Source organism: Eretmochelys imbricata, chromosome 11 (assembly GCF_965152235.1).
Source record: "Eretmochelys imbricata isolate rEreImb1 chromosome 11, rEreImb1.hap1, whole genome shotgun sequence".
NCBI classification, from domain to species: domain Eukaryota; kingdom Metazoa; phylum Chordata; order Testudines; family Cheloniidae; genus Eretmochelys; species Eretmochelys imbricata.
Window position 1 is genome coordinate 52,629,841 of NC_135582.1, and position 15,225 is coordinate 52,645,065.

The 15,225-nt window shown below is 43.1% G+C and overlaps 1 protein-coding gene across 8 annotated transcripts in view; it reads right to left on the reverse strand.

The window, feature by feature from the left end:
- NEMP2 (nuclear envelope integral membrane protein 2) overlaps positions 1-15,225 on the reverse strand; it is a 64,574-nt gene that overhangs the window by 33,165 nt on the left and 16,184 nt on the right. For 2 of the 8 annotated variants that reach the window (XM_077830075.1, XM_077830071.1), the window contains exons 3-9: positions 14,858-15,086; positions 14,600-14,672; positions 13,064-13,157; positions 12,208-12,322; positions 10,325-10,550; positions 7,793-7,969; positions 740-4,587 (exon numbers count right to left, since the gene is read on the reverse strand). In XM_077830075.1, the coding sequence (XP_077686201.1) occupies positions 4,356-4,587; positions 7,793-7,969; positions 10,325-10,550; positions 12,208-12,322; positions 13,064-13,157; positions 14,600-14,672; positions 14,858-15,086 (1,146 nt within the window). In that variant the 3' untranslated portion in view covers positions 740-4,355. Of the gene's footprint in view, positions 1-739; positions 4,588-7,792; positions 7,970-9,563; positions 9,738-10,301; positions 10,551-12,207; positions 12,323-13,063; positions 13,158-14,599; positions 14,673-14,857; positions 15,087-15,225 lie in introns of those variants that run through there. The other 6 variants (XR_013347498.1, XM_077830073.1, XR_013347496.1 and 3 more) reach the window with 5 other exon arrangements.

Sequence of the window (15,225 nt, forward strand, 5' to 3'; positions counted from 1 at the left end):
TTTCTGAATATTCGTATCTTGGCTGCTTAAATGGGTTTATTGGGGGTATCTTCAAAGTCTGGTTCTAGTCCTTTTAACTGCGAATTCCTAACTAATGAATATATTTGAGCCAATGTGTCCAGTAGCAGTGTGTGTTGGCACAGTGAAGTTTATCTTGGCAGGACAAATTTAATTTGCTTTTTTCTTCTGACTGCTTAATTTTTGGGGCATGTGGGAGCTCTACAAGGGGGAGACCTTGGGAATCTATAGCTCTTCCATACTCATTAAGGGGAAACCTCCTGCAAACCCCAACCAGAAGCTGGGAGTGGATGACGGGATGGATCACTCAATGATTGCCCTGTTCTGTATATTCCCTCTGAAGCACATGGCATTGGCTGCTGTCAGAAGTCAGGGTATTAGGCTAGATGGACCATTGGTCTGACCCGGTAAGGCCGTTCTTATGTTCCTCCTCTTCAACCGTACTTATCTTACTATCACCACACTGTGGTTCTGCTGCGGTTTGGCTCTTCTGTGGGCATGGAGAGGGCTGGGAAGATTTCACTCTATGCAAACACTTCTCTGGAGGTTGGGGGGAAATAGAAGAACACCTCTTTGAAGCAGCTTGGTAATAATAGTGGGGAACTGCACCCTTTAGACCAAAGGACCTCAACCTCCCCCTGAAGAACAGGTGCACCCACCTGTCTGTTTTTTTGTGACGTGTACTATTTTCATAAAGTGGTTAAAATGAACCAAACAAACGTTGCTAGCTGAAAAATATTTTTATTTAAAAGCTTGACACAGCATAGTATGTCGAGTGCACTGTACACGAAATTCATATATTTCCAAAACCTGAAATTGTTGAAAAAAATAAATGAAACAGAGGATAAAATAGTATACAAGCCTTTGTTAAGGGAGGAAGGATGCTCTAGTAGCAAAGCACAGGCCTGGGGCTTAGGAGATCTGGGTTCTACTCCCAGCTCTCACAAAGACTGAGTGTGTGACCTTGAGATGTCCCTTTCAACTCTGTCACAGTGCTCCTCTAAAATGGGGATAGTACTGACCTATCTCACAGGAGTGCCATGAGGATAAATTCCAGTGTTTTGTAAAGTGCTCAGAAACCAAGTGGCTAATGGACGGGGGGGTTATAAGTACCTAGATAAACATTCATAAATTCTCAAGTTCATGATCTTAGTGATATTTGGAGGCTTTAAAGGTTTGTTTTAATGTTCTTTTTGAGCTAGTCATTAAAACATTCATGTGTATCTCAGGATGTTGTTGCTCTTCTCTCCTGGGGGTGCAGGGGGAGGTGTTTGAAGCAGCCACCCTACTTGATCTACTGAAAAATATCAAGAAAACAGGTAAAGTGCAGGAAAAATTCAACTGTACTGAATTGTATGTTTTTCCCCCAGTGAACGTATTAATGTTCATAGTGAGCTATGTGACTATATCATTGTGGAGGTTCAGGCAGTCCCTGTACATCACCTTGTGGCTCAGTTTGGCACTGCAGCAGTGCCCCCCTTAATTTCCCCTGATTGGGGGGGGGGGGTCAATAGGTTTGTTTTAACACCCAGAGGGGAGCTAACACACACTAACAAAAAAAAGTTCTTTTATCAAGGCTTCAGGATGGGAGTAATTCAATTAAAACCTGTCCATAAGGTCCTCACCTCAGAACCTGCTTCAGCTCCTAAACTTAAATCCATAAACAAAGCCTTTAGTTAGGTTCCAGGACACTGACCTGCCTGAGAGGAGAAAACAAACACCTGCTATCATCTGCACAGTTTCTACTTCCCTCTCTCTTGCTCAGTTTTTCTGTTTATATAGCCCAGCCCTAGGGTGGAGCAGGGTCTCCTTGATTATACCCCAGGCTGTCCCTTAAAGGAGTAGTACATTCCTTCACAAGGATAATCTACTCACGTGTGGGGCATCATCACCAATCTATTAGCTGCTTTGTTTCATAAAGCCCAAGAGGGTTACATGGGTTTAAGTTGCGACAAGATATGTCCCTTTAATAAAAAAAAAAAAAAAAAAAAAAAAGAGAGCGAGATTGTAAACCTTCAGCTACCTGAGCACTGTGGCTGAAAATCCTCTACTTGCTTCAGTAGGGTGCAGAGAGCCTGAAATGTGTCATACTATGTTGCCTTTCCTTGATGGTCTAGATATTTACAACGATACATTTCAAGTACTTAGCTTCAACTATGCAGGTGTAACATAAACCTCCTCCAGCCAGGTAAGTCCATTGTGCTAAAGGGGAGATCCACCCCTCTACAAGGCAGCCAAAGACCTTGGACTTTATCCACCTCTCCCGTGGCTCTGACCACTGTTTTGTGAATGTATCTACTAATGTGTTGGGTTTATCTTGCTAGTAGCAAAAAGCACCAAAGCAAGCCCAATATGAGGCTGGGACTGAGATGGAGAGATGTGGCTGGGAATCTAGCAGAATCCTCCCCCTGTATTTTATTGGTGACAATTAGAGACTTGCTCAGTAGAGCCCTCTTGCTGCTAACATAATCCTGGTCCCAGTTTGGTTTATAAGTTTAACAGGCATGGCTCATCTTCTCTCTCTATAGGATGAGTTTGTCTTCCTGAATGAGCCTAATGGTATTTAATTAGGTGTTAGGCTTCTCTTTATTGAAAAACAGAAACATTCTCATTTTAAAATTTAATTTACACTCTAGAGCCTCCTGGAGTCTCCCTATAATTCTGTCTGGGAAGTGCTGATTTAAAGGCAAGCTCTGATGACTTTTCAGTGTAAGGTGGCAGCTGTGTGTATGGTAAGCTGTTTCTTTTTAGCACTGTTCTATGCTATTTGGGTTTCCCCCCTGGAGACTACCAACTGAGAAATCTCCAAGCATGTTCACCAGCAAAGGGGAACTTTCCTTTTGAGTGCACCCACTGAGTCAGCCTGGCTTCAAACACAGTGCAGCCTGTTCTTCAGAGCGACACCTTTTAGAAAGAGGTGAATGTTGGAATGGGACAGTTCCTGGAGGGTTTGGAGTAGCAGTTGGGGGGGAGAAATTACTGGCCTCCGCTCTCCTACAAGGAGATACTTAGTGGGGTTAATGGGAAGCAGAGTGTGTACGAAAAGTGAGGAGTAAGGGACATAGTCTGAAGGACAACAGAGAGGGAGATCCCATTTGTACAGGGGAAAGAGGAAGATAGATACCCATAGAAGGAATCTCCTATTCTCGTATGGATGTTGACAGCTGACTGTAATTATTTTCTTGCCACGGTCAGATCCCCATCTCCTGAGGTAAACCCTGGAGAACGCCACACTGTCAGGAGATCTCCAGGAGGATCCATCCAGCACTTCCTCCCTGCTTGTGGTCCTGGAGGCCAGGTTTCTTCCCAGTCATGAAATGAGCTGCAGGACCCACTACTGCCAAACCCGGTGGATTCCCAGGACACTAGGGCCACTTATGGGTGCTCTGTGCTGGATAGCTTCAGCTTCTCCCTGGCCATCCTTACACCAGGTACCCGCACCAACAGAGATTCCTTGGAGCAGCTAATACAGTTCCAGGCTACATGGCCTTTACTGAGCACACTTGTGGGGCTGGAATGGTGGGGTTTTGTATTTTTGTTTTGGTTTGGGGTTTTGTTAGTTGTGGGGGAAGATTGAGGCTGAAAAGAAGAAGAAGAATACACTGGGGAAAACACATTCCCAGAGAAGGAGACATTTGGAGGAGGAGATGGAGAACTGGATCAGGTGGAGGGCCCTCGGCACAGGGGGCCACAGTGAAGAGGGCAGAGATGGGTGGGAGTGGAAATAAAGATGGTGGTGGCTAGGTGTGTGGCTTGGCTAGGATAGAAAGGCTAAGGGAAGAGCAATGAAAGCAGAGGCACACAGTTGTGCAGGACTCTCAGGGAGAGGGTGAGGAACTTAAAACTGATGTGGAAGGTCAGATCCCATGGAGGGATCAGAGCGGTAAGCAAGGCACCTTAGGAAAGGAGTTCAAAGGAATTTATTAGCAGATAGAGCACTTAGTAAAAGTGCATCATAAATGACTTCCTCTTCATCTGGCACTCCCAGCACTGAAGGCATGGAGAGAGATCACACCTCTGTAGAGGCAGTCTCTTCAAGGGAGTTGAGGCACAGTGGTGGAGCAAGTTTGCACTGCTGCTGCCTGGTACCTGCCCTGTAAATAAACAGGTGAGGTAACAAAATACCAACTACATGAACGTAACATTCACTTAAGAAACCCAGCAACTTACTACTGTTTTGAACAGTGAAGCAGGAATAAATCCTTCAATGAATCTTGGTTGCCCTCTACAGCCAAGTTGGAAGTAGGGCTCTCCAAGACAGCACGCACTCAGCCAAGGTAGCCTTCCTTTCCAACTTGATTTAATTTTCTTCCCGTACAGGGGATTTTCCAAAGGGTTCAGAATAATCCAATATTGTTGGAGTGTGAAACATTTTCACTTTCGTTTTGTTCCTGCATTTCATCATCATCATAATCATCCTCCTGAATGGAATTAGCTAGTAGGTTCGGCTCTGGCTCTGGGCTAAAGAGCTGCTGTTCCAAGAAGGAGCCTCCAATGCCATATTGCTCATCATATGCATTCACTTCTGCAGGTGACACGTGGGGAGATCCCAAAATAAAGTTTGCAAATCTACCGGATTTAAAAAAGGGAAAAGATCAAGCAGGAAGAAAACCAAATGCACAGAATGCTGCCAATTAAACCTGACTTGGAGGAGAGACCTGCATGTATAGACAGCATTCAGAGCAGGAATCATGCCCCCAAGGCAGCTGGAGTTTAAGCCTGAGCTAAGGATTCACACACACAAGAGGGAAAATCATCTAGGGGAGTATCTGAACTTTGTCTACTGAACTTTGTCACCTCAGTTAGCTGTTTTCCTTCATCATCCTCCTTTCAAATGTTTTCAGTCTTTGCTTCATGCTTTAATTAAGTAATTTTGGTTCCTTAGAGAACAAGGAGGGCATAGTGACTGAGCCAGGCACATCTGACTTGTGTTTCCAGCTCTTACTGCTCGCGGTGTAGGCCTAAGTAGGTCACTTGCCTTCTCCCAGCTTCAGTTTCTCAGTTAGCAAAGTGGGGATGATAATACTTTTTCCCAAGAATATTATGAGGATTCATTAATGTCTGTGGAGAACTTGAGAGATAAAGGGCTATGTAAGTTACAGGCGTTATTTGAAATCAAGAAGTGCTGATACTCTATTCCTGAGAGAAACAAGGGCAAGAGCTCAACACCCATGAGTTCCTGCACTACAGCATCGCATACTCCGCAGCAACTGGGCCTAAACTCCGCAGCAGGATCCCTGCTCTCTATGGCGGTCATGTGTGACAGGCTGGAATTTCTGCAGCAGCTCCAGGTAAACTCCAAAATGGAGGATTCATTGAATAAAACATGAAAACAAATAGTACAGTAATATTCTGTGTACTATTTGAGAGCTTATATTCCATTTATTTGACACTGGCCCAGGCATTTTGACATGCTGCCAATCTTACTTTGACAAAGGACAGTTGCAATGCAGAAGTTAGAGGGGCGGCTGGAGTTTTTTTTGAACGTGGGGGGACATTTGGTGCTTTTGGTGCCTGAACGGTATGAATGGTGGTGAGGGGTTGTAAGAAAAGCACATTCAAGAAACAGCTCTGTTACAGTGATCACCAGTAAACAGTTAATGTTAATATTCATATTATTGTCATTAGTTTCTGAGCTAAAACTTCACTGAGCTGAACAGGGCTGTTCATTCTTCTTAGAAATGTACTTCAGACTCAGGCAGACATCATTGCTTTGGTTTCATTTGGTAGGTTTTCTTTGTTATCGTAAGGGGAAGAAATATAATTATTCTTTAATGAAAGCTTAGAGACATGGTCAACTTAAGAATCAGACTTCTGCCAGACTCTTTTTTTTACATACTATTGTTACAAATAATTCCTGAGAATAACTAAAAGTGATTGGAGAAAAAAAATATCTCTCCTCACTTTGTTTACTTTGTGCATTTGGCAGCATGTTGCATATAACCAGTTAGTTTTCCCTCTGCTTGGTATGAGTTTTTCCATGGTAACAAGTGAGACAGATTATTTTTGAAAACTACAAATACCTGACTACAGAAAGTGTCATAGGAGGACAAGTGCAGGTGCAGTTCCCATTCCCGAAACTCCCTTGAACTCAGTTTTGATAATAGATTCCAAGGTGAGGGCGCTTTAAATTCTCAAGAACAATTCAGGGGCGAGGGTGAGTTCTGTGGCTGCATAATAGCTGGAGCCCTACTGCTAACATTTTACGGTTATTATTTCGGTTTTCAGATAAGCATGTTGAAATTCTGATGATTCTTATGTCCCTAACACTTCTGGCTGCCAGCCCCCATTTTATATGGCCTCTCCTTTCTAGCCCACCATCATTCTTCTTCTTTGCCAGCGGTGTCTCTGTTGAACTGTTCCAGACAGTCTCTCCATCCACTCAGATTCCCAGGGGCAGAGCATGCTATTTCCATGGCACTCCTAGTCCTATTTCAGGGCATGTCTACACTAAATACTATATTAGATCCTCACTCCTACTCTGCCCCCTTTATAGCCACTGCAGTCATTACTGTGGTGGTTCATGTCCACACAACCCTCCTTCAGTTTGTGGTGCGCATCCTCACCAGGAGTGCTTCCACTGACCTAAGAGGGGCAGTGTGGGGAGCTGAGAGCCTGGTCTCTCAGCTCCACTTGCTGCTCCCCTCCAGGAGCCCAGCTGCCCCACAGGCTCCTGCTCCCTGCCAGCTCCCTCCCCGCTCTCCATTCCCTGCTCACTGCTGGGAGCCCAGCTGCCCCCACAGCCCCGCTACCTGCTCCTCACTGGAAGCCTGGTGGCCCCCCCGGGTTCCTACTCTCGGCTCCACGCTGGGAATAGGGCAGCTGCACGGGTTCCCAGCATGGAGCTGGAAGCCTCGGAACAGCCAGGCTCCCAGCCAGGAGCCCTGGGGCAGCTCAGCTCCGAGCAGGGAGCCCAGAGAATGACAGCCAACAGCCAATGCAAGTTACACAGTGTCTACATGGACACTGCATCACCCTAACTACACCGACATAAGCCGTCCTATGCCTCTCATGGAGGTGGAGTTGTTATATTGGTGTAGTAGGGCACTTACATCGGCAGGAGCAAGGCTGTAGTGTGTACACTGACAGAGGTCGACATAAGCTGCCTTATGTCGACCTAACTGTTGCGTAGATCAGTGCTCAGCCTATGGAAAAAGATACATGGACTGACACTCCAATGGGTTTATGTTTGGTAATGCAGAACCTTATGATTATAGGGCTAGATCCTGCCAGCATTTGGGGTGAGATCCTCACTCCCACCCTGCCCCCTTTACACCATGTACAAGACTGGGAAGCAGTGTAGAAGGGTCCTAAGAGCTCCATACCCAACCAGGGGATGATTCCAACCAAAGCAGGCACTGTGGGGACAGCCATCTGGCTGCTTTCTGAGGACCCCTTTGCAAGCCCCCGTGTAGGAGGCATACCAGGAGCAGCAATGGGAGGGAACTATCAGGGACAGGGCTGCAGGCATCACTGCAGAGATTCTGGCTGCCATAATTTAGAGAGGCTCCCAGATCTGTCTAAGTTAGCTGAGAGGACCCTGCATCCCCAGAGCAGCCCAGGAACAGAAGGGCACAGAGGTCCCTTCAAGCCACCTTAGCCATTTAAGCTGCAAGATCTGTGCCCAGGACTATTCACATGAACAAAGTTACATGTTTGATTGAGTGTTGGCAGGATTAGGCCTATAAATTATGCTGCTTTAAGGAGTATTTGGCTCTTCTATGTAACAGTGCCTATAAAATACATTCAATTTTAAGAGATGAGTCTTTCTTACTTTTTAGGGGACTGGAGTTTGGACACGGCTAACCATGATGAGAAATCTGGACTCCTACAGAATGAGCGTAGCTCCTCCAAGGCTTTCACAGTCTCTGTTTCCTGCTGCTCCCTGTATTCCTCTTCAGTAAGGAGCCGAAACACTCGTTTTTTTGATTTTAAAAAATTCTTGATTTTTCTAAAACAAAAAGAAACACAATTCATATTTCCAAATCTATCACACATGGAATTCACATACGTTACAAATACATTGACCTTTTCTTTCTTTCTGGCATCTACTATTAAGGGAACAGCATAACAGCATCTTGCCTTGGCATGAGGGAGAGGCAAGTAGCTACTTTAGAAGTCCAACCTAATAAGCCTGATTTTCATTCCCAAGGCCCATGGGCATTTGCCTGCTTCGTTCGGGTCCAAAGCCACTGAAGTCAGTGCAAAGTCCCACTGACTTTCAAAAGGTCCTTTATATGCACAGAGAAGCCTGAGGGAAACTAATAAATGGACGCTTATCTAGCCATTTGCAGGTGCAACAGGGATTTTCACATGCAAAATAGGCACACCGGGACGATGGCGCTGAAAATCAGGCCCCGTGTGCCCTTGGAACTTTGTAGCTAAACTGTGCTCTTAAAATCTGTTGCAAATTGTTCATATTGTTTACTTGCACCTTAACCTTACACAGTTGAGTTGTTTGAGACAAAAATATTTATAATCTGTAGCTATATGTTCCCGTCTATTGACTGCTTTCAATTTTTGTTGGTGTGGTAACTTTGGAGTTGAGACAAGTGAGGGCTGGATGCCCATAAACAGAGTTAAACTCTATATAAATGTACCTGCATTAGCCAGCTGTGTTTGACTTACTCCCTCTCCCCTCGAGACAATGGAAAATAGATCGAGGCTCTTGTTTGTCATTGTTTGTGTGGTAAGGGTCAAATCCTGATGCCACTGAAGTCAGTGACAAAGCTCCCAGTGGGCTCAATGGGACCAGGTTCTAGAGCTTACTAGGAGATCAGATTATCAGCAGTATTACAGATGCCTACTAAACTGCATTATGCATCCTCTGTGATCATTTTTATCAAACCCTCAAGGTTTGAGTTTGTTCTGTAGAATTAAGTAACAAACAAATAACTTTAAAATGTACTGTTTGTAAAATCAAAAACTTTCTTTCTGAAAGAGATTTTTCATATTATATTGTATGTCCTACAACTCTCTTGGCTCTGCAGGAGCAGTCAAAACAAAAACTGAATTCATGCCGGGGTCAGTACAGAAACAAAGACACTTTGACATGTCAGAGTATATACTTATGGTAAGGTATATTCTGGTTACATTCAGCACTGGCTTAAACTGGTGCTTCTCCCATTGACTTCAGAGGGAGCTGAGCACTGCTTACATCAGATAAATGTTGTTCTTACATGATGCTGTTTAAAGTAGTTTGTTCTTTTCAGCTGGGGTGGAAAAATCAGTGTTTGTCAAATGACAAGTTGTGCTAAAATCCCCAAAACCCAGCACTTATCTAGGGGAAGGTAAAGAAATATTAAAATGGTTTTTAAAAACTGAGTGGTGGTAAAGCATAGAAAATATAAGTAATAATTTTAAAAGTTGCTGCTGTTGGTTGTAAAGCCAGCTTCAGCCTTTGACTTCCTGTAGGCTCCTTAGTTCAGTGTAACAGGTTGGGACTGCCTTTAAAGTCATTTGTATGTTACTGCTGACATGATAAAACACATTTGAAATTCATAGGATGATAGCAAACAGAAGCTTGTTCCCATGTGGCTACACACCATATACAGGAAAGCCAAAATCAGGATTGAAAAGTGTTCCAAACTACTGTCTCCATCCTGCAAGCAGCTCCATATGGGTGGACCCCAGCTCCAGCACACAGCCACACTTCTACAGAGTGGGATCCATGCAGGTCCAGGTTTCTCCCCCTATTGAGGTCAGTGTAGTGTTGGGGCCTGGTAAGAGTAAATAAGTACATCTGGGGTGAAAACCTGGATCTATTGAAGTCACTAGCAAACTCCCATTGACTTTAATGGGGTAGGAGTTCACCCCTGAACTCTACCCTTGACAGTGCTGACCAGCTAACCTAGTTTTATCGGAGTATCCTAATGTCAATATCTCACGTCATCTTGTGGTAAGTGTTTTGTCCTATAGGAATCTGCAGGTAACTCTTGTTAAAAATCAAATTCCTGTCACACCTATGAAACCATGATGTAGTCACTGCAGTCTAACCAATCAATCAAATGAAAAGCCATTAGTTACCGGATGCTGCAGAAAAGCCGTTCAGTTTGTATTTATGAAGGTTATAGTCACAGTTCTCTATACAGCAAGATCCATGCTTAAAACTCCTGCATTGAGAATTATTAAATTCTTATGCCTTGGGATTTCAAGCCTTGTCTCTAATGTAAGTATTCATTAGGTAAGAATATGTACTAGGATTAGTAACTGACAGATAATTGTCATTTTATGTGGGTTTTATTATGAACCTCTTAATATTACCTTATGATACAGTGACTTACATGTTCAGAAAATGGATACCAACCTGCCCACGAAACAGACCATGCCAAGGGGATAGCACAGGCCTCTTGAACAGAGGATGATAGCTATTACTGCATATGCAACCTGTGGGATGGTGACACCAAAATAAATCAAGACAAAGGCTATTAATTGTAATGTCCACGTTAAGAGGGTTATGCTTCGCTCATTGGTAAGTGGTCCATGCTTGTAACAAACCACAAAGCTGATAAATCCAACAGTCAGAAGATAGCCTGTGAAAGCAGAAAAAAATGCCATATATATAATGACACAAAGGATTAACTTTAATGGTAGACTGAGAGCTTAAAACTGCCACACAGCAAATCCCACTTCTGCTCCTCATGCCGTCTGCCATGTATTTTGGGAATATGAAGGGCCTGATGTTTAAAATACATATGCAAAAAAATGCATGCAGTGGCACACTGGACTTGCATATGTAATTACGATGACTGCATATGCAAACTGTGTAGTTGCATGTGCAGATGGCAAGTTAAAGGCATAACTGGCTATCTGTGTGCCGAAATATCCTGTATATTTATTTATTTAGATTTAAATCGTAACTTAAAATGCTTATCCAAGGTGATAGGCATTCTAAAACGCCATTAGCAATACAATTACATGTCAGCATTTAATTGCCATTAAAATGATCAGTTTAATTCATCTGTATGTGCAATTGCAAGAATGGTCTCCAGCTGCATTGTTGAAAGGTCCTAATTATACCTCAATACTTGTGTAAACGTATGCATGGATTAGGCTCTGTACTAACAATAAGTCAGTATTTATTTTCAAATAAAATATTGTAAATGAAGCTGATAGGCATGCAGATACAGTATGTGTATCACATTAATCTCACTCATGCTAAAAGCACATGGTCAAGCCATGCTTCCCCTCCTAACTGGTGAAGAGTGAATGCTGAAAGGTTTGGAGCTTCGGTTTGGATAAGCATCCAAAGGAGTCCATGCTTATTCAGCACTGTACTTTTTGGTTTCAGCCATCCTGGCAATTCTGCAAGAACAAGTTTTCTCTCTGTACTTTTCTCTGTGTGCTTTGGGGTGCCACCAAAGCAAAGGTGAGTGAACATAAAACAAAACAAAAAAAACCCCAATATCTTATTCAACTGGGTCGAAAGCAGTTCGTGACTATTAACAGGCACAGAGCATAAGGGGCTGGCATAGTGGCCTAAGAGCAGCACTCTGTGCTCCTGGAGCAAGTGGGGAGAACCAAGTCACAAGCCCGTACCCCAATCTCTCTCCCCCTAGGCCAGCAGGGGGCACGGGAATTCCTTATGATTCCTATATTAGTAAATGCTTTAACAGTAAGTGCACCCCAGCTGAACCTCCCGGTGCCAGAGATGCTTGCTCTGCTCAGGGAAGATAGCACTGTTTCTACCATTACCACTGTCGGATAGGGCTAACTCCAGGGAGGATGGCTTTAGATGATAATAGAGGCTGCACAGTTGTTTTGACGAAGGAGGATGCCGAGGAAATGTGCTGAAGCAATAGGTTCCCCAGCCCCCTTGGCCACTCCCCCTTTCCAGGAAGCACAACCCCCACTCCAAGCTCCAGCCAGAGAAGAGATTGTAGCTGTCTTCTCCCACCACCAGCTCCCTCTTTGCTTCCATGGTAGGTGTGAAATGATAGAAACCAAAGATGGGCAAAACGTTCCCTCTTCTTCATGCCTCTACAAACCAACATCAAACTCCCTATTTAAGAATCTAACGAGAATAAATTCTCATTTGAATGGATTAGGAGATATTCAGAATCCTTCAGAATCCTCCCACACCTCACATTCATGGGAGAAAAATATTAATCAGATGCAATTCTTACAAACTGTTCGTTCTGACCTCTTAACAAAAACCTGTCTGCTGTACATTTCTGCTCATTCTCTTACCCAGTAAGTAGTTTCTATATTCAGACCACAGCCACTTCATTTCCCCTTTCAAACAGTAAATAAAGTAGAGAGAGGACATCCAGCAGCCACTCATTAAAATCCCAAAGGTGCTGTGCTGGGAGTAAAAAAAAAAACAGTTAGTGAACCAGCTCGGATATGATTTATTATTTATATGATGGTAGCATCCACAGGTCCCAATCAGGATTGGGCCACAGTGGGCTAGGGATTTCACAAACATAGGCATTATCTGTACTGAAGAACTTTTGAACTGATTCACTCGTTAACCCTGCTGTATCATGCTCTGAAGTCTCAAGATAAGTGAGATGAAGTGGGGCCACTGCATGGGATTTTTGATCAAACTTCTTGAAGCTGTATCATGTCTTGGTATTACAATAATAATAATTAATACTTAACTGACATGTTTTATAGAGACCAAAGCATTTTGGGGCGGAAAGGGGTGGCATAAGATTCAGCCCTGCCTATGTGAGATAATTTTGCTACTGGATATGAAAAATAAAGTCAAGGTTACAACTGCCACAAAAATTATTGTTTCATTTCGACTGATTTGTTGTCTCACAACATAAGCAAATTGAGTTGAGCGACTAAAATCACACCCCTGTAATTATGGTTTCAGAATAAATGCTCGTCATTGTACATCAGCAAACGTAACTGTTTATTTCAGACTTTGGAGGGCCGTCTATCTAGGGCCTGATTCTGATCTTAGGTACATTGGTTTTACACTGAAGTAAACCCCCATCAAAGTCAATGAAGTTACTCTGTCATGAAACCAATGAGAGATCAGAATCTGGCCCTAGACTTGCTATTTTCTATTTTGTTTTCCACATGGTACACCTACCTTTGGAATAAATCTTTTAAGTGTCAACAGGAGAAAGACTAGCGTAGCAAGAACACCCAGTGCCACTCCAGCAGAGTAATAGAACATAGCACTCCTGTTAGGGAACAGCAAGGTGGGGGACACTGTAAAAACCTTTTACTGAGTTGCAACTGGTTTGGAAGTACCAAAAGTGTAATGCTGTACTTAATCAGACATTGAACACAGATTTTCAGCTCTGGCTTCATCTGCTTTGCACTGTGGAGGCAGAACAAGGCAGCCAGAAAACTCCCATAAAGAGGCAGCTGAAAATTCCCTGACAGAGAGGAATCTCTGGGTGGCACAGATGGCTGTAGGTTGCCTGCTCGTCTCCAACCCCTGTGTTGGGGCGGAAAGAGGCTGGGTGGGGGGCAGTGCATGGCATTCCAGCTGGTCCCTGAATGGTGCCCAGATGACCTTGTGGGATAGGGGAGCTGGCAGAACTTAGAGCTGCTCTGAAGTTACACAAGGGACACATTAGGCCCCAGCCAGCTCCTATGCTGGGCTGAGTGTGAACTCAAGGGAGCTGAGGATCTAGTACTTTTTAAAAAACAAAGAGCATTAGATAACTAGAGTTGTGAGAATTAAAAATAATCTCATTGCCTTTTCCTTATTTCAGCTTTTATTTACTTTTCCGTGTCTCAAAATCTCAACAGCGAAAACATCTCCTCAGTTCCACTTTTGTTTATCATGTTTCTAGTCAATTTCATTTCCTTGTCCACAATGCTGTAATTTTTGGATTGCAAGAATATTTTTATTTTACTTTTTAAAAAACGTTTTGATGGAAATAAGAAAATTTAGAAACTCTCGTTTTTGTAAACTTATTTTTACAAAATCCAAAGGTTTGATAAAATTTGACCTAATACTGTTTAAAATTTGGTGATTTGCAAATTTTGAAGTGGAACAGAACTTTTGAGATGAGTCACAAATTAACTCACTGTACAATGCCAAACTCCAGCATGAAACAAAGTGACTGCAAAAATCTTTCCTTCTACACTACACAAAATATGAGGCCTAGCTTGTGCTCTTTAATGTGCAGCCATGAGTATGGGGTGAGGTGGAGGGAGGAGGCAGTGAGGCCCAGATGACCTCATTTTACACACAGTTCCTCCCTAAGATTCCCACACTCTGGGAATGGGAAATTTGCAACCTCCCTTTATGCAGCACCCCCCAGGCTTCATTGGAAGGGAGGTGATGGCTCTGCATACTCCTTGCCCACTTGCTCATGGGGAGAATCCCAGGTGCAGTCCTTGTACACCTACAAGTGCTAGAAGCCATGATCTTGGAAGCCCTACCACAGCCACACAAGTGAAAAATCTTTACATCACATCTCTCCTCTGCATGGCTACATTACTATGATAGTTTACATACATTTTTTCTTATTTCATTTCTTAAAAAACAAACAGTTGCTTGGGATCATTGAGCTATACAAATAAACAGAGAAGACAATACATGAATAGGAACACACCAAGAATGCAATGACTCTGGAAAGAATACCAAGATAAAGGGGCTAATACTTACCTACTCAAGGCATTTGCAAAATGGAACAGAAAAACACCAGCTATAAACAAAAGGACGAGTTTCCTATCCACCACTGAAAATGCAAAAAACGAGATTTTAGGCTAATTCATCTGGGTGGTTTTAATTGTACCAACATTATCAGACAAGTCTCAGCTGTTCCATTAAGGTAACTTACAACTCAGAATGCACTATTCAGATAATGTTTGCAATATTATCCAGCCCATTCATTGGATGAATGGAAAGCATCACCCTACTTACTGTTTCGTTGTACACTCACAGTGTAGGGTACCTTCTTGTATGGTTGGACTCTGAAACACATATTCTCTCCATGTTGGTTTATGTTTATGACCATTTCTCTAGATACCTCTGATTGCCAAATGATTTGAACAACACACTTGAAAAATGCAAAAACAGTTTCTGAATTATGACAATTGCTTTCAGCTGAGATAGGCACAAACTTGAACATTTCTGTGCTGTTAATTTTCACCTGTAAACAGAGCAAAACAGAACATACATAGTAGGAACTCGGATCAATAGGTATCTTTCAAAAACACACCCAGTATTTGAACATAACATAGGGAGAAATAACAGAGCAGAAGCCTAGGGAATAATAATCCCACTGCAGT